Source organism: Diprion similis, chromosome 3, assembly GCF_021155765.1.
Source record: "Diprion similis isolate iyDipSimi1 chromosome 3, iyDipSimi1.1, whole genome shotgun sequence".
Taxonomy (NCBI): Eukaryota; Metazoa; Arthropoda; class Insecta; order Hymenoptera; family Diprionidae; genus Diprion; species Diprion similis.
Window position 1 is genome coordinate 8147288 of NC_060107.1, and position 27498 is coordinate 8174785.

The window sequence follows — 27498 nt, forward strand, 5'->3', positions numbered from 1 at the left end:
CCATAATAATTGATACTTGAATAACTTTTGGTGATTCGGCGATGTACGATATATCTCATCATCATAATTCCCCTTGACAAAACGTCATTTATTTTTTATTTAAAATCATGATTATATTGTTCTCAATAATTTCCGACCACACTTGACTAGACACGTCACATGACTGATGAACTTGGTGTTAAAACAAACAACAGTCACTATTTGATAATTTATCAACTTGAAAACAGTAAAGTAAGAAAACTATGCGAGTGGTAAATAATAATCGTACATTATGTAGTTATGTTTCAAAGAATAAGTGGTCAAAATTTATTTATTTGCAGCACCAAAGTATGCGATGTCTTATCCACTGAACATTAGATATACTGCCAACGTTCGTGTCAAGTCACAATTATCAACAACATCACTGAATATATAGATTGAAAATTATTATATAATATGAACATTATACTTAAAATGTTCGTTGAGTATTGTCTGAAACGTAAATATATTAAAGAGTCGATGATATCACTTGCTGAGGCTGTATTAATGTGAACAATGTTCGAAAAAGTGATGTAACAGATGTCTTACTATTTGAAAAATTCTTGATAACAGTTTTGTCAAATGCTCATACTTTGCCATGATATACGGATGTAATAGAATTCATAAATTGAATTGGCAACGGGTCGTTTAGGCATTATGTAACAGTTGTAGCATCACTTGCGCAACGAAAAAATATAGTTTTAGATTACACATTGTTGAGTTTATTAATTAGGAGATGAGTACAGGCAATGTGTTATAATCTGAGATTATTTTTTTTTAATTTACCCAAATGCGGCGGTGTCATACAGTTTGTACAATTAAGTTATGCTTATTGACATCAGTTATTTTTAATTTCTTTATTGTTTTTTTTTATTTTTATTTTTTTTATTGATAAACAATAAAAACGAATTTTATCTCTAACACTTCGTAAATCTTTGTCTTTCGAACAAAGCAGATGAAGAAAACAATTTATTGTAGGACAAATGTTTGCAAAAATCCAATTTTTGTTAATCAATTGAGGAGTTAATAAATTGTTGGGTATTATTACTGTTACTTTTATGATGACAATTTTACGTACTATTTAATACCGATATACATATACATTATTTTAAACGATAATAAAAAGTTCTTACGACTTTTGCGTTGCACCAAATGTGTTAGAAAAAATTGCTGTTTAATTACTGGTTAAGAATTCACAGCTGAATGACACCATTATTACCTTTAATATTCTTTATACTAGACAATTATTATCAATGATGTTATTATTTCTTAGACTTCTCTTGCACTTAATATGACCAAATATTGATGTTATCTGATCAGATAATTTGTCTGTAATGTCAGGTGTCGTCTATACCAAAATTCTATTTAGCAATAAATTACACCAGAAATTATTCACAATTCGAATCAGCGTCCACGTTCCAAACAACCTGAATGCAAAAAAAAAAATTTGGAACACTGAAAGATATATATAATATATATGTATATATACATATATATACTTACATGGGAAACCCCACTTCCTAGCAATGGTGGGCGAGTGTGAGAGTTAACAGTACGAATATTACATTAGCATTATAATATGCTCGAAGATTGAGTCTCGTTAATATTTAGTTAGATGAATCATATTTTAAGCAACCTTTTGTGATTCTTCGTTCCTTGCACAACAAATATGCGAAAAAACCGTGAATGTGAAAAAAAATTTCAGTAACTTTCAAATAAAGTTTGGCATTCAACTCTTGTATCCAACGTACATGGAAAAGTTATATTGTCCAGTCTCGATGGCAGAAATATTTGAAAGCATCATTAGAAGATCAATAGAACGAGCTGCAACACGTATCGAGCATGCAAAAAATTGATTTGTTCTCTGTTTGTCTTCATATTAACTCAACAATATTCCAAAGTAATATCAAAGCTAAGCGTAATAAAAAATAGAGTAAAATTAGAGCATTGAAAAGTGGTATACATTAAATGTTGTAGGTAGGAACTAAACGAATCTTGAAGCACTAGTTGCATAAAACTTTTAGCATTTCGACGAAAAAGGCCTTGCAACCTTTTCCCCACTTTGCATCACATCGCATGTTCGACACACTCGCTCTCTTCGTATACACGAAGCTCGGAATTATATCACTTAATATCATTAATAGAATATTATTTAAAATATGCTTGTTATCTAGCTGAACAACTGAATAGTTACGCGTCCTCCAATCATGGCATCGTGCGGCAATATATCACTCTTACTGTACAAAGAGCTACATAATAATGTATTTACGTGTGTGGCTGCTCAATTTTATTCCTCGGGGATTAGACTCTAGTTGTAGATCTTTATAGCTTTCTCAAGGTAGTTGATTCGGGAACGTTTTGGCGCCTTGTTAACGTGTTCTAGGCCGAGCCAAGTCCTTTGCGATGCTGTACCTGAGTTTGAGAAAGAGAAATCATAATTATTTCTCGTTACCATAGAAACATGGTCATAAAGTGCATGAAATGAACAAATCTCAAAGCTAACATTTTCGATTTTATTGAAATATCAAGTTTTGATTGCTCTGAGAAATATCGTTAAATTTACTCACTTTGATTTGGGTGAGTTCGGAAGTCGGATAAATTGATGAAATAGCTTGGATCTTCGGTGATGAATTGCGCCTTGTTCAACGTAACCACGGCAAACTTAAACTTTAAAGTTTTTATGAATTCTCATTATATATTTTCATGGATTATGTAAATTGCTTACCTTTTCAAACTCCTTCTCTTGCACACCAAGTTTCTTCAGTAATCGATCTTTGAATTTGGCGAAAGGTTCACCCTGAAAATGCATATTATTAGATATTAGAGTTTGAAAAAGAAAGTGGTATTACCATGCCCTGAGAGGATATTGAGAAGATTTGAATAGCCAAGAAAACGTTTGCGACAATTGTTAATACTTACATGTTTGATTTTGAACAGGAAAGGTATTCCAAACGTGGAATAGATATCCTTATGAAAGTGTGCGACAGGAACTAGCATCTCATCCTCAGCCAAATTTAATTCATCTCGTGGTATTTCTTCTATCCTATACGTTTTAGTGCCAGTAGTATTTAAGCTGTCTAAAGGAACATCATCTTTGGGTCCAGGCAAAATTTTATTGCAGTTTACTTCCAATATCCTCAATCTTCCAGAACCGTTTTGAGACAATTCGACCTGCTTTCTAGCTTCCTCCAACAAATCAACAACCGTGCCATTTTTGTTCGGATACAGAATCAGTTCTTTTTCTTCTTTGAGCGAAGGTCCCACCCAAATGCATTTGAATTGTTTTTTATTTTCCAGCTCATTAATTCGGATACTTAATTGTTGGTAAAAAATTTTTTTTGTTTTTGGCTTGCAGTAAGCAACTAATTCTTTCAGAGTTCCTTCAAACGTACACCTCAATGGATGACCAGGCGAGTCTTTGTAACTAAAATTATATTAGAATTATAGAAGTAATTTATCTGGTGAACATTCAACGAAATAATCATAAGACCGTCTTACTTTTGACATTTGAAAAATTGGAGGAGATACGGGTCAGTTCCTACTCTCTGTGCAACAGCCTTTGCAATTTGATCATATGTCATTCTTTGCGATAGTTCCATTGTGAAGCCAGGATCATTAATTATTGTTTTATCGCAGAACGTTACTTCTACCCTATAAAACAAGTCCCTGAAAAAAGAAACAAGAATTTTATCAGACGCGAGTTCTTTTTTTTCCACAGTGTGTAAAACCTCAAGTATCAAGTCCAACTTACTTGAAGTAATCCCGACATGTGGGTAACTCATAAACCTCTGTGTCACGTTCCTCTTTTTGAAAGACAATTATATCTCCGTCCATCAATTCTTCAAGTACCTTTTCCAACGGCTCTGTCAGATTTTCAATTTTTTCTACCATGTTGGGCTTGATCTCTTCGTATAATGCGAGTTCTGTATCGGGAGGAAAGCCAGCCCTTTCATTGAGGATTGGAATGAGTTCCTCTGTTGATGAAAATTTTTTTACGTCATGTTAGTACAAATTATAGTAGTTATCTTATCGATTGCAATCAGTAATGACGCACTGAGGAAAGATTATTTCAATTAGTGCAAATAGAGATGTCAAACGTTAAACATACGGTTGAATATTTGGTATTTATGAGTACAATTACCGATTGTGAGTCTATTTTAGACAGTAGAATGATACTTACGAACTTTTGCTGTTACTGGCATATAGTGATGACCACAGTAGTGTATTTTCTTATTCTTAGGATCGTATAGTTTGAAGAATAATAGTACATCTGTGTCTTTGTCAAACGGGGGTAGCGCGGTTAAGCCAGAGTCTGGTGGGACAAGTTCGACAAAAACATTCCAAGGATTTACATTCTCTGCACACTCGTTTATCGGTTTGTGTAGATCTGCTTCCAACTCGATAAGCGTTGGCCTGCAAGTTTGGTTTGAGCGAGGACTGAAGGGCCACACACGAATTTGCTCAATCGGATATTTCTGTGAAAATTTTTGTGCATTAAATATACACGAAAATTGTTGAAAATTTTCGACAGCCAAGATGTTGTAATATTAAGTAGAATATTAATATTATCGGTAAAGACAACCCAGATCAAATATTTCATTACTTACCGTAAAATTGAAATAGAATTTTTAAAGTCTTTTATTGTGTTTAATCATTTTAGGATTGAGTTGGAAGATTAATTTGAAACTTTTTTTTTCAGTTTTTTAGAAACAATACTTTCAACCTTCCAATTGAATTTTTAATCAAACACTCACCAGACTTTCGCTGAGCTGTTCTAGGAACTCGTTAAGGGTGGTCTGTTTGCGTACACGAAAAACACGGTAGAGTGCACGTTCAGGATCGTAGAGGTCGTTGCCTTGATGGCCGTCGAAGCTGTCCTCGAGAAGGACGTTAACAGTCATGTACAAGTAAGCCTCGCTTCTTTCCTTTCTTCGTATTTGTTCCATTCTCTTCTCCTCTTGCAGCCTGTCCACCAGCTAGACCGACAAAATTAAAATTATCCAGGTGTATAGAATTTTTATTTTCATTTTAAATTGATTCATTTTTCTTTTTCATCAATATTTGTTTCCATTTCTTCAAAATTTCAAATATTTTTTCTGAAAAATTTCAACTTTCATCGTACTTTTGAAATTCGGAATTTCAAAAGACTTCATGACCTTCTCGCAACCAAGTAATTTTAATTTTGTTATTCTGCCGCTATACCGACTACCCAGCTACGCATTTACAAAATTAAAATTATTTAGCTGTTAGCAGTGGATACGGCTATGCTGGTTATAATAAATCACAATTCCTAAATGTACAAGTGTGATCTGATACACACACACTAATACAAGTTACACAAGTAGTATACAGGGATCTTACAAGTAGTCATAATTATTTATACTTGGGAAAAATATTAAATACTAGAGTGCAAATTAGAAAAACAAATATTGCTTTGCAATTTTACGGTTCAAAAAAAATTAATTCTTTAAAGTTTCACAATTATCCAAATTTGTGTCAAACTTTGAGAACTGACATATCAAAACGCAATCGTTTGGTAAAGCATGAACATGTCAAACTTTTGAACTACCACTCGTTAAATCGAATCAAAACTGGTTACATATGACTCCAGAATTTTTATTACCCTGTATATTACGTACGTAAACTATATAAGTAACAAATTTTTATGGTCTTGCTGTATAATTTTAAGATTGTAAAGCGTAACTTCGGTAGTGTGGAGGGCCACTAATAGTACCCTATATCCCCCTATATCTTATGTTTGTTATTTTGAACCTAAATCAATTATCATACATTGTGAACCGCTCACTCAATAATAAACTCTGTTAATAAACCGTTGAAATTAATTCTGAGTTTGCACACTGTAAAAATAATTGACTAGTGACTTTCGTAGTTTTCATGAACATCCAACAGTTTATTTTGTTTATTTCTTTTCTTTTTTTTTTTAAGTATATATAAAATAGTAGTATAACTCCAAGGGATGACGATTACAGCCATTATAAATTCATTCCATTTGTTTTTTACGTATTTATTAATATTTAACAACAAATAAATAAGCATCTGTTAATACTTGTAATATCTCTAGTAACACTGAAAATTTTGTTCGTTAGTCATTTAATTATTTATTTCTTGATTTTTTTTTCTATTTTCTTGATATTTTCTGTCTTTTTTTCACGATAAAAAAGAAACTGTGAATGTTTGGTAAAAACTGTCAAAATCTTCAGAAAGTATTTGCGTAAAAGGACTTAGGTGAATCACGAAATAAAAGAACGTACACCAAATGATTGTGAAATTCACGCCATATTTTGGTTTCTCTAAACATTCCTAGTCAATAACAAACTGTGTATATAGATTAGAAGACATGTTAAGGAAGCTATTGTTGCTAAGAAAGAAATAGTTCACTTTCTTAAACGTTTTCTTCATGTATAATACTTTATATAAAATTTTTTTTTCCTCTATCTGTTATCTTAAATCATATGTATAATAGGTACGTAATCCGAAAATTTTCCTGATCCGTTCGATAAAAATTCGCCCAACCCCGAGAAAAAAATTATGCGACATTCAAGTGTCTCAAATGCGATTCATTCTAAATATTCCTAGCTATAATACAATTTTTTTTCCTTTTAATTTTAAGCATATATAATACAATTTTCATCTTAAGCAAATTTCATCAGTCCAATGTCGAAACAGCATGTCTTAGTCAATTGCGTCAAATTTTAACATGTCAATGTTATCTCATGAGTCTTGTTGTCTCGTTATTTTAGTTTCTTCTTTTTTTTTCTCCAACCCGTCTTCAAATAAGTATGATATTGCCGTTAAATAATGAAAAATCCGTCAAGGCAATTAAATTATGACTCAAAGCTATGCGATTGTAACAAAGTAACTTATTCGCTCATATTTCATTTGTAGTCGCGTGATCAATAGTCACTACAGATACCATTCGCATGTATACTACATAAAGCTCTCAAATTGACATAATTTTGATTTGTTTTCTTCTAAGCAAAGTTGATATTAACCAAGTTATGAAAGAACATTCGAAATTGAAAAAATTAGTTGATAAGAAATTTATCAATATAAAATCTACCGAAACGACAACAGAGCTTTTAGTCATTACTTTCTAGCTTCGACATCTCTACGGTAATGTTCATCACGGATATGTTATAGCTGTGGTTTTTGGTCATAATTTGAACAAACAACTGTATCTTAGTCATCATTGCCATAATGAGAATGGTATTCTGTAGTAACGCAACATAATCAATTTACAAAGCGCGCCTAATCAAATATTTTAAAAATCATGTATGTAAAGATTTGGATTCCGTATGTTTTGCGTGCAGGGACGAATGTTTGTCGTCTCTATATTAGCATCTTTATTGGTGTCTGTAGCGTCTTTGTCACGTTCAAAGTCGCTTAACTCCTGCGAAAGCTCTCTTTGAAGGACGTTTCTGACCTCTTGAGGTATGTCCTCTTCTTTGACCTCTTGTAAGACATTCTTAAGCTCTGAGTCACGAATGTAAACCAACATGTACGCGTTTGTACAATGCTTCACTGTCATGGACATGTCTTCGTCCTGGCCTCCATAGTTATTGTCAATCGCCTCCTGCTTTGTACACCTTGACACCACGTCGTCGTCAAACTTGCACCACTGTTGAAGAAATATATATTAGAAGAAAAATAAAAAAATTTTTGGTTGGTTCGTGATGGGAAATATTATCAACGATCTTCTAAACGGATGCAAATATACAAAAACGTGCAATATTGTTTCACATCACACCTTCAGCCGCCTAAGAAAACTCTGCAAAATTGTATATACGTAAAAATATAAATGGATCATATATAAGAAATAGCTCAACACTCTTTAGATTTAGCCCCGTCAAGGTTGCTCAAAACAGTTTTGCTAACATGAGACTAGTACCGTCAACAACTTCTACTCTAAATAAGATGTTCAGGTCAGGTCAAACTCACCTTGCCGTCTCCTTTTGGATTGATAAATACAACGTAATGTCCCCCATGATTATCACCACTATGGACAAGAACTGCGTGCAGTGTGTAATCTGCTCTTGTTGATTCTTGGACCTGAAGGTACGGCTCAAGGTTGATTTTTTCATAGAATTCAAACCTGCATAAGCCCAGTTCAAATTTGATGAAACCGTAGTAGCAATATCATTGTATAACATGAATTCTTTAGGAAAATTTTACTGTAATAATGACATAGAATGAGAATTTTATTTTAATTCAGAGAAATACAAACCTGTCGTTAAATTTGACAGAGCAGTCTGTCACTGGGTCGTATTGGAAGCGCATTAAGTGTAAGTGTAAAACAGGTGGAAAAGATGAAAATATTACTCCTTTTTCAGCATCCTGTAACCCATGTTCACCAGCATCATACTTGTTGTCACCATCTAGAATTTCTTTGCTTACATAATCTCTGAAAGATTCGTCGACTGAAAATTTTAAATCAATTAAATGATAATTCGATGCTCCAGGTGGAAATTGTCTGCCGTAAAAAAAAACTACAAAACTTTATGCAGTCTTATTCGATGTGAGTAGTAGTATTTGCACAATGTAGTAGACGAACTTACTATTCTTTTTTCCTTTGATGTTGAGTTGGATGTCATAAAAAGTTTCCACTCTAGTTGATGTGTAGTCTATATTCTTACATTTGATGAACGAAGCCATTTTTCCTTCGAATAATTTTGGTACTGTCCCTTCGACGCATGTCCCTTTCATTTTACTTTCCAATTTATCCAAGAGCTATGAATTGTTAAAAAAAAACCATCAATACAAGTGATATATCAAAAAAAAAAAAGTTAACTTTGCTCAAGGATGTCATAACACGCGTATATAAACATATGGTAAAAGTGTGATTGTTACCGGTTTTTTTTTTTTTTTTTTTTCCTTAATCCCTTTCTTTTTTCACAATACACGTAATGTGTATTTAATTGTGTACACAAATAACTGTGTGAATAGCTGTACATTGAAAGCATTGAAATTACGATACTCGTTTCGTTCTTACGTATATTGCAACAAACACAGTCAAGAGTAAATTTTTTGCATAATTCTTTTTCACTGAGAAAGTCAATCGAAAATTAAACAATAAACAAAGAGTTGAGTGGTCAGAGACGAAGATGTATTCAATTTTGGTAATGCAATAAACGACGTTACACAGTGTTACAACGAGCAATAAACTTGGTCTCAACGTCAGAGTATTTATCACATATACACAGTTATTTGAATACATCCTTGGCAGGATATTGGTTGAAAATTTCCTTACAACTCTGAGGAATTCTTGTACATCATGTTGCATAAAAGAGTCAAGTGTCTCCCATCCAAAACTTTTGGTTAATTTTTTTGTACCAACTGGTTTATCACAAAATTGCAGTTCGTGAAATACCCTCTGTAAAGCTAATGCGACACTCTTGCTAGAATCATCACTCTCTGTTGGCATTTTATACACCGCCTTACGTAACTGAAAATATAAAAAAATTGTAACTTTCTGTATGAAATGACAGTTCAAGTGTGATAAATACGCCAACCTGAAAAACATTGGCGGAGTAAAATTATTTTTCGACATCGACTCACCTGATTAGTGAAATACAAGGTTTGTAGGAGCGAATTCATGTAACAAGTTGCCCCCTGATTTTTGAGACCGACATATCCTGTGTGTTTCTTACTGTCCCAGCTAACACCATGCGGTGCATCTGCTACCACATGGACCTAAAAATCACACATCGACAATAAGTGTACAAAATAAATAACAATTACTGCACCTTGAATTAAAAACCATGTTGGTTGAAGGTCTTGCGTTGATGTGAAATATTATTATATTATACTATTGTGGATTTATCGCACTGTGAAATTGGTGGATTGTTATTATAATTAGTCAGTGCTATACAATTCTATGTGGAAAAATGAGTAACAACAATGAGTAACAAACTAACATTACCGACAGCACAGACCTTGAATTTAGAATTTAGAAGGCAATAAATATAATCCCACAGCAACTTCATCCATCTAGCCAGTGTCAGTTGCAAGCCCATAATAATTTGAATGAAAATGTTAAACTAACATGGGTAAAGCGAACGTTTTTAATATGGTATTGTGAATGACATTGATGCTTACACGTGATGACCAATGACCGAACATGAAAGAAAATAAGCAACCTCAGTATCGTTTGCATAAATTAACACACAAAAGCAATCGCAGCGTCTGAACAAAACGCGGGTTAAACATTCAATCGAAACTTGGCATCGCGATACTCCTCGTAACTTTTACATATCCGAGAAACAAATACTTTTCGCTAAATGCAAGGTCAGAAGGCTAGAAATAAGATGCATTAAACTGATCAAATCTCTATCGTTAAAGAGGTGGCTGTCGAATGGAAGTGAGAAGTGAAAAAAGCACATTTACTGATCGTAGCTACAACACCATACCGATCTAAGTTATAGTGAAGAAAATCGATTAAATAAATTCATAAATAATCTGAATGTGTACAATGCGTTTAAATATCAAAAACTGGCACTCACTTCAAGCGTGATGGAGTCATCTTTAATGTAGCCTCTGTCCACCTCTAGTACATCCTGCCAAGTCATGAAATGACTAAAGCCCCAATCATTTTCCTTACTGTAGAATAAGTGTTGAATTTCTGCAAAATAATGATCATTTTGTCGCGATTCGAACCAGAAACGAAACAGTCTCCTTCTAAAATAAAAACATGAATTGATTGGAAACATACTTCTACTGAAAGGTTCCTGACCCTCCTTGTGGGAGAGGAGCCTGAGCTCTGCGACTGCGTAGCAACTCCATGCAGCCGATTCGCTTTCCCCGTTGCATTGTAAGAAGAAGCCCAGGGACCGCTGCGATTGGCGTTCTTGCGTCTGGCTGTTACGAGGCATCACCATAATCTTCCACGGAAGATTACGCACGTAGCAAGGTGGCGATAACTGGGAGTCTTTCATCTTCGAAAAATTTTCCACTGTGTAGCGGAAAGTCGCCTCTGACCTTGCCTCGTCTGAAACAAGAATGAAGTACATTTTTTTGGGAACATAACGTTCGAACGGTTACCCCTCAGAGTCTCATGCAGAAATATGGAACAGTAGGTGAGTTAATAATTCTGTATTACTAATAAATAGAAAATTATTGATATGTTTATCGTATATATGTTTATATTAATATAAATTGCATTACTGAAGTGTACACTGGGTTCTTTGTCAATCACGTCATCGACAGATCGAAGGTAACACTCGAAGCAGATAAATGATGCTGGCGAATACTATTGAATTTCTATGAATTCTTTGAAAGATTGCTTGCAGCAAAAACCGGTCAATTTGTCCTAAATCTGCTTACAAAAATGCACAACTCGAACGATCTAATTTTTAAATTTCCATAAAAACTTTCAGTCCCGGACATCAGTTATAATAATGCGGGAATTGATGTTTACTGAACAGTACGGAACATTGACACTACATTAGTCCCATGCATCGATATTAATCTGGGCAGGATTGCAAGGCATATAGACAATTTTTATTTCATTCAAAATCAACACATGTTTTGTGTTTGATGGAAGGTGAGGAAAAACTAACTTTGAACTTGCTAAAACTATTGACAGTTCTCATCAATAATCGAACGTAAATGCAAAACTTGTGCTTTCAACTATAAGTCACAATATAGTTCTTAATTCCAAATCACTGTGTCAGTTCAAGATTATTGCTCCAAAAAGAAATATTGCTAATTAGAAAGTAACAACTGATTGCAATTATAGGCTTGCAGTTGTCCAAATTGTGATGTAAACTGCACACTCTGCTGTGGTGCACTCTGAACATAAAGACTAGCAATATCGGATCATAATTATTGTTTACATGCCACTCCATCTCCTACACTGACACCATCTACAACCCTTGCAAAACAAGAAGAGAGATGAAGACAAGCATAAATTAAGAAATGATTTTGAACAAGGTACTTTGAACAATGTTTGCAATTAAGATTCAGAAATTAGCTGCGAGGATAGCGTGCTTTTCTATTTTCCTCTTCTCTTTCGGAACGTACACTTACTTAAATGTACGCCAGCAGCGAACTTTTGTTTTAAATAATTCTAAAAAGCTCTTGAAACAACGTCTAAAGATTTTAATTTTCCCCATGGTCATGCTCTTGGAAATTATACGAAAATATTTAATTGTATTAATCTACGGTGTGGGATAAGAAGGCTTGATTGTGGATCATCGCACCTTCCTCCATGTCTTGGTCTTGTACGATACAGGCAGGTTCTGGCTCTCCGTTGACTGGACGAGTCTCGTTTCCGTCTCCTCCACCGTCGTTCTGCGTCTCTATAGATTCAACTGTTATTCAATTTCAATTTATGGTATTGATAGTCGGATTAGGTTTAGGTCTCAATTAGTAGTACCAATTTTCTATGAGTATCAGAAATGTAACATCTCGTACGAGAAAGAAAGTTTTATAAATTCTTTCAGTTTTACTCAAGTAACAACAAATTTGAAAAAAATCATTGGTTTGCAAATTCAGAACGACTTTAAAGGAGTTTGAGTTTGCAAAATATAAGTGTGCTTTGATTTACTATGGTTTAGCAAATTTCAGACAAGTCGGCAGTTCCAAAATAATGATTTTTCATAAAAGTTAGAAATTTAATATTCATTCAATTTTTACTCGTTGTTTAAAAATCCAGCAATCTTATGTTGATCTCAAAGTGGCTGCCTTAAAAAATCACTTTTATTTATATAACTAAATTTTAGGTGACTTCTTTTATGCAAGAACCTTAGCTGACATGTGATTTTTGTAGATGGTATTATTAGATGCATATTTAACCAACTAAATCGATTACTCTACATGAAAAAAGTCGATGCATCACAACAACGTGAGAGAAAAGTGAATGAAAAAAGAAAACAAAAAAAGCTGATCGTCGCGTGGTTATAGTAAAGTCCTGATATTTGTGTGATCTATTTATAACGATGGGTAAAATATTGTAGAATTCACTAGCCTGGATTGGAAAAAAGAATAATTAATACATAAATAAAAATTTCCAAGACATGTCTTTAATACATTGCTTAACTTTCCAGTTAGGGTGATAAATCAAATTTATTTTGAAGTTTTGGTCATAAATGAACATATCGATATACAATATATCACTTGACGATAGAATCTATTTTATAATCAGCACGCCGATCGTTATTGTAAGAAATTAAAATTAAGAAGAAGCGATTCATACACAATGATTAAAATAGAGAAACTCCAAACTATTAAAATGTCGTTATATGATAAAATCATGTTAAAAACATTGAAATAAAATTTTTCGTTCACTTGGTACGAGCGAGGTTAAATTTGCATCGTCATAACTTTCTTGCCAGGTCTAAGAAAAATTTGAAGAAAACAAACACTGTGGATTAAGAAATTTCTCGATGACCTTGCAGCAAAAGCAGATGTTTATAATATTCTTCAAATCTAAATTTATGGTGAGTTTTTTTTATGAGATTGAAATAATAATATATTGTAAAATTTTCAAGCTGAACTGATTGACAATTGAGCATAGAAATTAAAAATGGAGGAAATTTCAACTCATACAGGAGACAGGAGAAGTAAAGGGGTGTCAAAATATTAGAGATCTGTTGTCAAGAGATTTTTTCACTCGATGTGAATATAAAACATGTAATTGTATCATACAAAAATAATATTTTCACAATTTTCAGTGCTAGTACACAGAATCATTAACATTTGATCAATTTATGGCAGTCACGCTTTCGCCAGTTTAACTCTGTTGTCATTCAATAATTCTTCTTTTTATTTGAATGCTTTCGATTTTCTATTTACCGATTGCCAAACAACATTCAATTGTAATTAACGTCAATCAGTAAAATATTACATTCGCATACTACAAGTAGAGAATCGAACTCTTCATCCATGCGCGTGTGTATAAATATCCGTTGTGCAACAAAGGTAACTGTTATTTCTGCAAGTGTTAATAACAAGCGTCAAATAGGGTAGGTATGACAAAAATATCATGGTAGTCGTCTTAGATGAGTCAACATTCTTCCACCTTTTTTTCTCTGGTATCGGGTTGCGGATACCATATAATATCTCGCATTTAATTCGCATGTACCCACCGCCACAGATTTCGCCTTGGCAAGAAGCCGGTGCGGGGTTTTCTTCTTTGATAGGTTATGACAATGATATCGATGCAACAATACCAAATCTGCGGTTACTAAAAAATTGTCGGTTAGCGTAATTTCGGTAGAAGTCTCGAAATTCCGCAGTTACTATTTTTTTACATTATTATTATTATCATTATTATTATTATTATTATTATTATTACTGTTGTGGTCGTTATTATTATCGGCTTTAGGCATGTTTTTTTTCTTTTCTATCTTTCTTTTTTTTTTGTCAATATATTCGTGCACCTATATTTGGTCGTCGATAAATTGGGCTGGGTAAAGTCGGGGATCCTTACCTTCCTGGGTGTCCATTTCTTCGACTTCGTTGACCTGCACAGGGTTGGGGTTCAACTGATTAACGTTCTCCTTGTCGTTGACGTGGTTCATAGCGAGGCCGATGTTGACGGTCGTGTTGTCGGCACCGGTGACCTCGCGCGCGGCTAGCGGCGACGAGGTGTCTTCTTCAGGGTGATTAATAACAGCCGTCGGCTGTCGCGGTGACCGCTTGTTGCCCGACTCCTCGTATACCCCTCGATAAGTTTTACCCCTTTTACCAGAATCTGCGTTTTCGTCGTCGTCGTGTTCGTCGTGTTCTTCGTCGTTCTCGTCGTCTTCCTCTTCTCCGCCTCCGCCGCCGTAATTCTCCTTGTCGTTCCGCGGTTTCCTCCGGCTCTTAACTACCTTGTTATAGACCTTACGGACCCCTAGGACCGTGTAGTGATCCCTGGGGTGCCCCACGATATCTTTCGGCAACCCTAGGACGGGGAAATCGTTGCTCGCGGCGCTGCTACGGCCGGACACCGTCAATTTACCGCTGGACGATTGGTGCTTGCTTGCGATGCGCCCAATTTCTGCGGCTGTCGCGTGCCCCCGCTTCGAGGAGGGACTTTCCGGACATATATCTCCCCACGATTCGCGCACGAACAAAATCAAGACCGCTTTTTATAACGCCGACGAATAAACAGTCAGACTTTATCGACGATCCTATACGCTTCTAGACAATACCTGTTCAATTCTTGCAACACTTATCGCAGTTATCTTATAATCTCTACTTTCCTGTCTACCGTAAGTCGGCTGAGTTCTGCAGTTGTGTCGTCGGGTTCGTCAACTCCGTACTAGAACCTCGGCACTTCACGCGAAAATAAACAAAATGGCGTCCCTATTGCCGCAGTGGACAGACGACGTCTGGCTCAAGGGACAATGGAATTCGCGCGCACTGGTATGATCATCTAGTATGTATGCATGCATGTGTGCATGGTACGCCGGACCAAGAAACTACGGAATTGAACCATGAATCGCCCGGCTTTTGCTCGGAAGGGATTGAAGAACGTTACCGAAGCGTCTCATCATCCTACGCGGAGGTACACACTACACATGTGTGCATTAAAATGTGTTAAGATGTACGCAAGGCAAGCATGAGCTCTCCGCATTTAATCCACCTCATGGGAAAACCGTGATTTTGGAGCACAATTGCCGTAGCAACATTTATCTTACAAACAGGCGGGATGATGGATATCGCGATGCTAGTCACAAGAGAGGTTGAAAATAGCTTCGCTGCGTAGAAAAGGTTTAACATCACGAAATGTAGTCCCTCACTCTCATCCTCAACCAACATCCGGGTCCTCAGCACGACGGTTCGTCAGCGTAATATAACAAAACATAACCTAAGCCTGGCATAATATAACCTCTTGCAATATCTCAAATAAGAGTTATCCTGAACTGTTTGAATTCATTTATTCCAAGTATGCGCATTTATTGGGTTTGAAGTATTCGTAGATATTTCAACAAATTAAATACGGCATATGGAGGTTATGTTTGGCAATGATAGCTTGCGCGCTTACAGTGTCTTGACAAAGCTTTACGCGCGAATGACTCTGCAGGATTGCGAGTCAAAAATTTGGGAAACGAAGAATATACATATGTTTTTTTTTTTTTATTGCCCAAAGAATTGTCTACTGATGTATAACATATATCAGCGGAATTGCCGGAACCATCGCATGACGTCAAGGATGAAGTAATATCTTAGGCATTTAGTGGATTTGCGTTCTTTCCGTTTGAGTTCTCCACTTTCAATTTTTCCTAATTCGAGTGACGGCACCGAGTGACGGTCTACGTGACAGTTATACCTCCAAAAAATGTCGGATAGATAATTACGGTTCCATTCGGATTTGAGTATGGTTTCTATTTAGGAGATTGAAGTTCGTAACGTTATTTTCTTAATTTCACAATGATTTTGAAGAAACTAAGATTTCGAAAGATGAGTTATGTTTTATTTAATTGCGGTTTACTGAATTTCACACAATTTCAAAATTGTGAAATAATGTTTTTTTCTCAGAGTGAATCGTTACGATAATCTTACTAACGTCAATATTATTTAAATCCCGTAGGGATACAATATGAAAACGATGGAATTGCCTTACGATTCATGAATCGCGCGTATTAATGGTGTAGAAAATACCGAGAATTGGAATTACAAAAATCAAATTCGTTCCCGCGTAGCTTTTTCGTATTTTTAGAATGTAAAAATTTCGAATCATTGAGATAGGATGCAACGTATGTGATACGATTTTCTTTAGTTATCATGAAATTTTTTTTCATTTTTAGATAGGAAAGATTATATGTACAGTCTTACGATGTTATCTGGTCTGAATTAACATGATTGAATTAATGTACCGCAAGTTTGGAACATGCGAAATCGAAATGAATTGGATTGTTAATTTGTAACTGTTATTACAATAACAATAATGACAAAAAAATTTTGCATCATGCAAACACAAGTCTTTAATATCATAAATTTTAGAATTTATTTTAGAAGATGATTAAAAAAATTTGACAAAACGAATATACATATTGTCGATTTAAAAAAAATACAAGCATAAGTGTATCAGTTATGTCTAATATGTGCCTGGTATGTTTTATTACAATTTGTCACTTTCTTAGCCCAATAAAAGTTCGTTATTATAAAATTCGTTAAAATCAGAATTAGAAAATTTTTCTCTCGACAAGTTTGACCAGAGTTGGGATTGAGACAAAGCAGATTTATCATCTTAACGAACCTCTGCTGGACTTGCCAATCATCAATAATTAGTATTGAACTACATTTTTAATAGCTATATCAAACCACAACCTTGCACTGTAGCTTATATTATAGAAATAATATGGAAAAACATTATATTTTACGTATTTATGGGACAAAGTTATATTTCTACTCTAATGTTATTTTGCACTAAACTTAATTTGTCAGATGGGTTAGAATTAAATTTTCGCGACAAAGCTAGTCTCTGCAGGAGGGCAGATCCCGTTACACTTTATAATACCTGCGCTAGGGATAAAGATTTGCTTTGCAGATAGTGAGCATGTATTTACAGACAATTTCAAATAGAAAAATTATTCATACAGAGCGTGCCAAAGAAAGTCCTGTCGTATGAGTGACGATTTATATATAAGGCAGGTGTAAGGCGGGCTGCAAAATGGTTATCTTTTTATCAAACTTTGGCAACAACACATTTAGAAACACTTGAGTGTTCAAACACATTTAACTCCTAAGAATATTCAGATGCACCATTTGCAGCTCATTTCTAAAAGTTTAAAGGGCAAAATTTTATAAAATCACTTTTGATATTAGGTAGAAAAATGTGAGTGATAATTTCGTGAAAATGATCTTCAATTATCAGAGATGTACAGACTTGTACTAACAGTAAGTAGATTTTCAGATTCGCAGGTGAAATGAAATTCAAAACGCTGAGACAGTATTCATTGAATAGGATTACAATTACAATGGAAAGTGGGTAATTCATTGAGTCAATTCTGCACAGCAGCAATTGGCCCGCTTCTTGTTAGATATCAACAGATGTGTAAATGAAAAATTCTCATGTCAATGATTACTTCATCTGCGTACAGTCTATTTTCTATTTGTATAAATAGCTAAGAACCAACATTAATATCATTCAACATAATCTCAATCAGTCGACGATATTTAGAAAAAAAATTAACAAATATTAGTTAGCTCTCTCACAACGTACTGAATAAAGAAAAAAAACAATTGTAACCTTTTTTTGATAGATTGAGATAAGTATTGAATTCCTAAGGTTAGTATACTTGCTATTGCTTGTTTTCTTTCCTGACTAGATTCTCAAGTATGGGTTTTAATCATACACACGTGCGAGTATGTATTTTTACATATAATGTCTATTATATGAAACATTGTCATTCATCGATCACATGCTATGGACATGGAAGTACTTTTCATCACAGGATGTTCGATGAATTTTAGTGAAAAAATAATTCCAGCTATAATATTTCCACTGCTAATGAATCCGAATTAAAAATAAAAAAATTCATATCAGCTAGACAAGGAATTAAAATCATTTATTTCTTTATTAGTTGCATATAATGTAGTATGATATGTTCTCAATACTCAGATGTTTCATAATGATTTCTTTTATGTATTTGTATTTTTTATTTTATGTATATGTATTTGAGATTCCAAAGTTCAGTGATTAAATTAAGGCAAAAACAAATTCATGTAACATCCAGTGAATAAATTAGTATTCCATTATTTTGAATTGTATTGAACTCAAGTAAAACTATTATGACAAAATTTGTATGGTTGAACTACTTTTTATATCTAATATCTTATTTAAAAACGTTAAAGAAGTAGAATAATGGGACATCGGAAATAATATCTCGCCATAACGTTATCTGGTCCCGAGAATCAGAAATTTAGAAATTGCGCGATAAGACGAATTCACGTAAAGAGTTAGTAATTATATGTATAATTGTGAAGGAACAATGCAAAGTTCATCATAATGTAGTGGTTGATTCATCGGTAATTGTGTATGCCTAACGTCTACGGGGTTGTCTTTCTTGAATTCTTCTGTAAAGCAGGAATAACATGAGGAATTGCAACGTATAAGTGCTTATGTACACAAGACATGCATTTATAGTTTGCTGCCTAAAGAGTAGGACAAAGTCAATTTATCGTTGCTGAATGCAAGACTCAAATAAATTTTCACTCGAATATCTTGATAATATGTAAATTTTCAAGATTTCTATTACTCTTTATAAAACAAGCTGCGGTTACGTGTGTATAAATAATTATATTTAATATACCATGTAGTAAAGATAAATAATTTAGCGATCTTAGATCGAGGACTAAAATGGTGCGCCTGGTAAAAATCTGGGAGTGTTGTTAGTTATTAAACTATATGCTTACAGGGTAGAAAGTTGTCTGGGCACTTTACATTGTCTATAGATGTTTCTAACTTTTATATCTTTATACTAACATTACAATTACTACTAAGATCAAGACTTATTTTTACTGTAAAAAAAGTGCAAATGAAAGGAAAACATTGGCCCTGTATATTGGTCGAGAGCACTGCCAATTTTATCAATTTCATATCACAATCAGCAAAACTTCCTATGGACTTAATGTAACGTATTAAATATCAAAATATATAATAGGTGAAGTATTTTTTAGTGAGTCAAGTAAAATCAAATGATTCAGAGCCATTATCAATGTGAAGAAGAAATACTAACATTTATGCTACGGACTAGTTTCTCTATCACATGGGTAATGTTCGTAATTATTTGATATACGTGCTCCTACTACAAAAGACTGAAAATATATTAGTCTGCAATGGTGTATTTATATCTATTATGCCATTTATTATTATATAATCTATTAGGAAACCAAAAGTTTATTCATGTCAATGGTTTAAGTTACGACTAGAAACAGGGATTCTATAATTTTTTAGCAAGGAATCAAAATCTTTGCTCAGGTTTCTAAGATTAGAGAATCTATGACATTTTTTTTCCAGAAAAATAGTCACCTGGTTTGGAATAACGGAAAATTTATACTTTTCATACAAATTGTTGAGAATATTTCTCCGTTGTCATTTGCACATATGTGCATTAAATATTTTAGCTGTGATAAAATTCTGCACGTTTATGCAGCTGTTTGGGTCGATAATTTCTATTTTGAGGTAACTTAAGAGATAGGAACTTATCCTTCCAGTATTAGAATATGTATTTATACGTGTATATAATGAAATTCAGCAGTAGTACGAGCACTTTGTCTTATCGTTTGTCTTTGCGCAGTTCGTACGTGAACAGTATATTTTAATTAAATATCGATACTCTCTGTTTCACTCCATTCAGTTTTGGAACTAATGTCCGAGGAATGAATAATCATCGACGAGATTCATTTAAACTTTAATATCATGGTTAGTAATCAATTTGCGCCATTGTCAATTAGTGCAGTCAAATTTCAAAAATCAAATAAATAAATTTCTTAGCTGTAAAAGGCTATTAGGAGTAAATCACCCGTGTGGTATATCTAGAGAACCAAGACATAGTATAATGTAATAAGAAAATTACGTACGGATTAAAAAAAAATAATGAGGTACTACAAAATTCCCTCAGAAAACTAAAACATTTCGACTTGAACACGTCACACTATGTTTATGACAGATTTGCTCAAGTGCAAACGTGGCCGAATAATACCTTCGAAAAATACTGATTATTCAAAACAAGATTACAATTTATTAATTGTAAATTGACTAGATGTTCCTTACCCGTGTTAAATAAATTAGAAAAATAGATGCAAGACAAAGCTGTGACACTGTCGAACAATGTATAGATAAAATAATACGTGTATTCGGTAACAGCTTATCTTACAAAGCCCAAACTCCCTTTTAAGATTCATCGAGCAATTGACTAATGAAATGTATCCGAAGAATTAAAATAAAAATGTTGACTTTTTCCGTCCTCCAATAAGCAGAAGATATATTCTTAACATATCTCTAAAGAATATTTCATTACTCCCTTATTGTTCCTTGGTTCATCCTAGTGGTAAAACCTGAAATTAGTTTATCATTGAATTGAACAAACCCTTGATGTTCCGGGGGAATCATCCATAGCAGCTGCTCGCCTCTTTATGCCTTCCAAATAAATCTCTCGGTTAAACAATCCAGCTGCCAACGGAATACTAGAAGAAATAGATATAATACGGATGATTATTAGTATCTCAATTACATTGCTACACTGATGATGAAGTTGTTAATTCTTATTTGTGGTGTAATTCTGCAGACACTTTGAAGCTAGAGCAACGATGTAAAGATGATTGTTAAATTTGATTTACAGATTTGGTGTGCTTGGATGAACATGAGAGCAAGTTACTAAAGGGGCCATCTATATTCAAATCACACCTCCAAAACGTGAGGACTATATGGCGTAACAAAACATCGATGTTTAGAATACAAAATGTAAAGGTAACTGTACTCACGTGTCTATTCCTGGTCGAAGTATAGTCTTAAAAACTCCCCAAACAGGTTTGTGATCAGATGTGCAAATACTGGGTACAGAATCGTATATTAGACATTCTAAGATACCATCTTTGTACGAATTTGTGCTCTCGTTAACTCTTTGTACGTAGTCTCGACTGTGGTCTTTTCCTTTGAAAAGAATTCTGTCTGTGTAGGCAGGAATGCGTTGCTTGCTGCTCGAATCAAAGTTCTGAGTTCCTGGATCATATTTAAATGTCGGCGGAAACATTATCCCACCTTCTTTAAAACCTCGAAGAACTGACCCTTCTTTCAAAATTGTACACAATTGATCGGCGTGTAAATCTATTGGCGTTTCTTGTGGGAATCGGGTGTCTGTGATCCATTGAATTACTTCTTCTCGTGGTTGAGCCAAACGAAAGTTTAAATCCCCGCACCAGAAAACGCAATCGAAATTTTGCGTCACATCTGTAATAGTTATATCATCAATCATATTTTATACGAATCGAAAATTGATAACAGAAATGAATTACAAAAGGACTGATAAATATATTAATAAGGATACTTTCAAACACTTTCGACCTACCTTTGCTGTGTTTTCTTGTCGGTAAATCTTTTGGCAGATCCAAATTTCTTACAATTCTTTTAATATCGTTTATTCTTTCTTTGACTTTGTCTTGGTGCGCCGTCAAGTGAGCAGTAACAAATAAAAAGCTCGTTCCAAATAGCATTATGGCCAAAGCCACAGCTCCCTTAGTTCTGAAAGCAGTGCCTGGTCTGGTTGAAAAGTAAGAGTCCTCCGGAACGGAGCAGAACCATATAAGATCTCTTCTTACAAACAATGCCAAATGTAACGTTCCAAGTCCGGTACTTGTTAGCAAAACGTGCGAGGGACCCAGAGTTTCTTGCAAAGCTGCCTCCCACTCGGTCCGTTCAGAACAGGATTCTTGTGTTCCGATAGCCAGCATATCAGGAATCGTTTCCATACAGGATGGTAACATAAAGTCATTGAGTTCTTTAGGTGGAGATTGCCCATTCATGTTCCAGGTACCAACGAATATTTTTATCTCCCTGTTTGGAAGAACCTTTTCCAATTCCACTGGACCTAATAAAGAATTAGCTGCGACTCGCCCGTGAAGAAAGTTTCTGAAAATTTAAATAAAAAACGTTTGAGTTAATACTTCCAATACACGTGCAAAAATTATTAACAATCAATTTTTTTTCAAACATATACCTGTCTCTGGCTTTCTGAGTTGGTATAAGATTGAGAACTTGGGCAGCAAGTAATGACTGCTTTGCAAGACTGTCCATAGAAACTCCATCTGCTTGATTTCCTTGTTTATCTTTCCTCTTTGACAATGTATCGTGTGATGTTGATCTGGGCTTGAGTTGTATCGGAGCACTTTTTACTGATTCTGGGCTAGAGTGCCTCATGGAATTTGTTGGCGAGTTTACTATTAAGTTATCAGCTGATCGTCGATGTAACAAACGGCGTCTCATACTTCCTTGTATGTTGGGAGAAGTTGGTTCGGGTGACGAATTTCCACCTATTTTTTTTTTGTTGAAAACATTGATTATTCGTTAAAGTGTAACGAGGAACTGCAAGTGGTATTTACATATAGATATCGATCGATAACAAGCATTGAACTATCATTTTAAATCGAACAATGAAGCAGCTATGGTGCAACTACAGCGTAACTCTGGTTTTAGGTAGTTGAAAAATATGAAAGACGAAAGCAAAAGAAAAACAAAGAGTGTATAGCTTGTGCTGTGGTGTGGATATTCGACTTCTGAAATCACAATCGCATTCCTGATTATCATAATAAACGTTAAAAAAAACTGGTTACATTGACGTCAGTGTAAGTTATGATCCTACGTAGCATCTTGCGTGAAGGTATTGGAAAAAAAACTTGCGTACGCCAGAGATAAATATACACCTATTCTTATTTCTAGGCCGATGACTAACATGTTGTACGCTGTTAGAATGATTACCTAGCATGCGGTCATGGGTAATAGGAGAAAATTGAAAGCAATTGAAAGGAATTAAGTTTCACAATCACTCGGAATTATGGAAAACTGTACAGGGGCATGTATTGTGAAATAAACATGCGTCGGAGTGCGTAAAACTTGATATCAGTTATTGCATATAAAGTGATTGTCATGAATATAATAAAATGTGACTAAGTAATTTATTTATAAAACTTGCAAAACTTCTACTTCAGTTCCGTTTTACGAGAGAATGATTTGTAACATCACAACTATGGTTCTTTGAAAAGAACATTGTCCTTGACCTTTGGAAATTAAGTACCTCGATTAAAAAAGGGTGGGGCTACAGCGAAGCTATTCCTAGTGCAAGCTATGGTCAAGGTCAAATCTTCTTGCTGGCTATTATGACTTGGAGAGTTGAAATCATGGTCAAATCCTTTCTATCTTTTCTAACTTCTGGCCTGACAAATAAGTCTCCCTCCTTCATTGAACGCTGTTCACAAGCAGTGCAAAATTTCGATTGTAAGTATAATTGTAAATCTCAAAAATTCAGAACCTTCCCAATCAGAATCATCCGAATCTTCATCGTTGTGATAACGAACCATACTATACACTTGGGAAGGATCGTAATACTGTCTTTCTATTGCTAAAAGAAAGTATGACGCATATTTCCCAGTTGTGAAATAATAGTTTTCTGGAGCTCGAGTATCTTTTTCTACTTCAATTAGTGAAATCGTTTCGTCTTTGAGGAATTCCCCGTCGTGTAATTTCATTTGAATCAATTTTTCTTTCGGGAGTGAAGGTTCTGGGAGAGCAGTAACGTCGTTTATATTTAATTGTTGCATTTCAGTTTCAATTTGCGAGGTTTCTTCTTCCTTCCTCTCCAGTTTTTCCGACTTTATCGCAACTTGACTTTGTTGCGTTACGACATCAACATTCTCATTATTGAACCATTTTCTTTTCATAATTTCAGACGATACTTTTTCATTCTTTAATTCTTTCGTCTCATCAGATGCAGTATTGGAATAGTTATCTTTCGAGGTGTCATCAAGGTGATTGATTAATATTTTGCTAGCAGTATTGTTGATAACCAATTTTGTAATCCGTGAATCATTATTAATGGCATCGACAAGCCTGGATTCTTCGAAAGAATTATTTTTCGACGCATTTTTAAATTTTGAAACATTAGATCTAGAGTATGAACTCGTCTCCTTCTTGTTACTCTGATTCGAATCTTCCCCGTCTGCTGTACCATTCACTCGACTTGTACTAGCCAGATGTGTAGCCGGCTTATTATTTCTTTCACTGTTTGAGGAGGCAGCAAACACATTAGATGGATCAATACCAGAAGACAAGCTTGACGTTTCACTACTACTTGTTGCTGCATAGGTAATCACCTTTTTTTTCTCATCTTCAAGCTCCGAACTGTTAGACGTTCCCTGTATGTAACGACCCTCTCCCAATGCGTCGCTGTTTGTTTGGTCTTGACTCGGGGACCGGCTGGCAGATTTATGCTTTTTTTTCTTTTTAAATAATCCAGTAAATCTGTCTAGGAATGATTCCTTTCTACATACTTTATTCGAGTTAGACATCTTGACACATTCACCTATTAAACGCAATTCACTATACTCAGGTTTTCCACACTGCTCTGCTCTCCACAAAAGATATCCACTCCCCAAAGAAGGTAGCTTCACACTAACCCAGCACGGAGGCTCAATACTGAACAGGCCAGCTTGATGCATGGATGTACCCAACACATCCACACTTCACCCGGTTGTATAACTGTATATAGGCGTATTAAACCACTCCCCCTTCTGAGTGCAGAAGAGGGGACCTATCAGCGGACATTCTATCTAAGGTATGTCTAATGCATTCATCTATTAGGCCACATATTGACTGGATGGTTTCTCTCCTTATTCGAAACATTTTTTCGTTCGTTAAAATTTTACTAGTCACTTTATTTAATGTATCATCAGTTCTCATTTCTTTCATTATCACATAAATTTCCACTCAAATGATCTGTTTTAGTTTGCCCGATATTTGCTAATTGGCGAGTGCTAATTGTAATATTATTTATGTTTTCATTTAATTCATTTAGCTCCATTTTCAATCTAATATATTATAATGAAAAATAAAGTAATACTAATTTTTTGGGTAAATTTCAAGAACATACTTTGCCAAATATTACGTAGGCACGTTTGCCGATTTTTTTTTCGTTGTTTACAACTAGTTTCTTTTTCTTTGCATTTCTGTATGTATTTGTTATTTCATATTGAATACTAATATCTAAGGGATCGAATATCCGGTTATTAACAAAAGGTTTCACTCTTTTGTAAACGTAATTGGAAATACTGCATAGATCCGTGGCAGATATGTCACAAGGCTTTTATATCTGAGTAAAAGTGTCGACATAATTTATCGTAACATTACACACATATGAGTAACAGGTAAAACTACAACATTATAAAGGAAAAGGTAGTTTTAAAAATAACAGAGCACAGAGATGGAAATTAAGTGAAAGGGTTCGTACGCTTATTGACATCTGAATTTCCCCGACTTTTTCATGTATTCCAGCCTGAAAACAGCATTTTTCCAGTAACCTTTCAAGAAATATACCGCTGAATAATGACAATTTTTTTCAAATTAATACTAATATCTTGAGTATTATCTACTAAATATCTTACTATCTGACTATAAATTTACAAGAAAAAGTCTGTGATTTTCCATAAGCAAAAAATGCAAGAAGGTACATAGAATGTATGAAGCGGTGCAATGAACAAAATTTTGACGACAATTTTCTTTTCTCAAGACCGATAGTATTTGGTATAAGAACAAGTTTATTTTTTTGACAGATTGAAAATTACAGTCTTATTTTCGCAATTCCCCGACTTTTTCCTGCTGTAAGATATTCCCTGAGTTTTCCCAGTTTTTTAGGTTTTCCCTGCGCATACGAACTCTGAGTAAGCTTTTCAAACTGAGAAAATGTTGCAATTTTACTGTAAAGCGGTGGTGAGAATTAGAGGTCAAGTAACCAACATCACCACAAGCTAAGGATAGAAGATTGTGCAAACCAAGGTTGCGTGATAAACTATTGCATATCGGTTCAAAGGTATGCTACAGACTATCGTGCAGATAACAGGCCCGACTGGGAAATGATTGATGATTTACCATCGCCGTACGATTCCTTGGCCGTGCATGCTCCGTTTTTATGCGGTAGATGTCCGTTGTGATTTGGGTTTGGAGTGGCGGTGGCTGGCGAAGTTTTGGATTTCTCTACAAAGGCCTCGACCTGGCAATTTGCAGCTGTATAAGCGAGTTCCGACTTGACGGAGGCGCAGCTGAGCGTGGCTGGAGACAATCGACTGACGGTTAAACTCTGCGGCGGTGTTCTACTGCGCTCTGTCATAGCGCAGCACAAGGACAACTTGGTACTTGTATGAGAACCGTGATGCGATAGCTCGGTCTTTGAGTTCTTGTTAGAATCGCCTTCGCCGCCTTTGTCCCTGTAAGAAACCTCCAGGCACCCGACCCTCGTCTTCTTGTTCATCAACATTCGGCATAGTGATTTTTTCTTCTGCTTAGATTTCGGCGATATTTCTGTACCGATGCTCGGCTGATTCGACTGCGCGTCGTGAGCATCCGAACGATCCATAATATACAGTAGCGTTGTGTATATGTGGCTGTGTGAGGTGTTTAATCGGCTTGATTTTCAACAGACTCTGACCGTGACATCCATTTTTTAGGCTTCGTGTAGACCTCCGGCTCCTTTGTACTCGGTGAATCCATATTCACCACCGAAGCCCCTTACTGTCATTGACATTTTACTCATTTCCGTATCCATGACCATGAAATTGACGTTTCTTCGGGTGCCATGTTTCCATACCACTGCGCATCGCCCGCGCGCAGTTGTCAAACTAGCAGACGACGCTGTCATTCGAACGCCAAACAATCGCTCATTTTGAAAAGAAGAGCAACAAAAGAACATCGTTCCTGAGATTACCGAATAACCTGAAACTAGTGATTAACTTCATCGACATTGATGTTATCATGACAATACT

The 27498-nt window shown here is 35.0% G+C and overlaps 2 protein-coding genes across 6 annotated transcripts; both read right to left on the minus strand.

Moving 5' to 3' along the window:
* Positions 1 to 731: 731 nt before the first annotated feature.
* LOC124404087 (ubiquitin carboxyl-terminal hydrolase 7) lies at positions 732 to 15355 on the minus strand. 4 transcript variants are annotated; one of them, XM_046877941.1, is made up of 18 exons: positions 14468 to 15355; positions 12237 to 12347; positions 10748 to 11023; positions 10539 to 10657; positions 9595 to 9729; positions 9287 to 9481; positions 8595 to 8766; positions 8264 to 8456; positions 7978 to 8131; positions 7463 to 7657; positions 4773 to 4994; positions 4199 to 4493; positions 3770 to 3992; positions 3517 to 3684; positions 2938 to 3442; positions 2744 to 2815; positions 2586 to 2679; positions 732 to 2430 (listed from the first exon to the last, which is right to left on the minus strand). In XM_046877941.1, exons 1-18 carry the CDS (start codon positions 14556 to 14558, stop codon positions 2327 to 2329), a joined length of 3324 nt encoding a protein of 1107 aa, XP_046733897.1. In that variant the 5' UTR covers positions 14559 to 15355; the 3' UTR covers positions 732 to 2326. The 4 variants fall into 4 exon arrangements, with proteins under 4 accessions (XP_046733897.1, XP_046733896.1, XP_046733898.1 ...); XM_046877940.1 differs by having other exon boundaries at positions 2586 to 2685; XM_046877942.1 differs by having other exon boundaries at positions 2586 to 2685; positions 12237 to 12335; positions 14468 to 15354.
* A 3290-nt stretch (positions 15356 to 18645) lies between these two features.
* Positions 18646 to 27434, minus strand: LOC124404089 (inositol polyphosphate 5-phosphatase E). Of its 2 annotated transcripts, none has more exons than XM_046877948.1 (6): positions 26609 to 27434; positions 22689 to 23001; positions 22041 to 22600; positions 21457 to 21922; positions 21063 to 21159; positions 18646 to 19047 (listed from the first exon to the last, which is right to left on the minus strand). In XM_046877948.1, exons 1-6 carry the CDS (start codon positions 27090 to 27092, stop codon positions 19021 to 19023), a joined length of 1947 nt encoding a protein of 648 aa, XP_046733904.1. In that variant the 5' UTR covers positions 27093 to 27434; the 3' UTR covers positions 18646 to 19020. The 2 variants fall into 2 exon arrangements, with proteins under 2 accessions (XP_046733904.1, XP_046733903.1); XM_046877947.1 differs by lacking the exon at positions 26609 to 27434 and adding an exon at positions 23997 to 25197.
* Between the last annotated feature and the right edge of the window lie 64 nt (positions 27435 to 27498).

Excerpts from the sequence above, each read along its gene's own strand:
- LOC124404087 (XM_046877940.1), bottom strand. The coding sequence starts at position 14,558 with ATGAACCACGTCAACGACAAGGAGAACGTTAATCAGTTGAACCCCAAC. Across the intron at positions 3,993-4,198 it reads GCCAGTAACAGCAAAAGTTC|AGGAACTCATTCCAATCCTC; the intron begins GTAAGTATCATT and ends TTTCATCAACAG. Across the intron at positions 2,431-2,585 it reads CCGAACTCACCCAAATCAAA|GTACAGCATCGCAAAGGACT; the intron begins GTGAGTAAATTT and ends TCTCAAACTCAG.
- LOC124404089 (XM_046877947.1), bottom strand. The coding sequence starts at position 25,182 with ATGCATCAAGCTGGCCTGTTCAGTATTGAGCCTCCGTGCTGGGTTAGT. Across the intron at positions 23,002-23,996 it reads GGATGATTCTGATTGGGAAG|GTGGAAATTCGTCACCCGAA; the intron begins GTTCTGAATTTT and ends AAAAAAAAATAG. Across the intron at positions 21,160-21,456 it reads CTTCGACCAGGAATAGACAC|TATTCCGTTGGCAGCTGGAT; the intron begins GTGAGTACAGTT and ends TATTTCTTCTAG.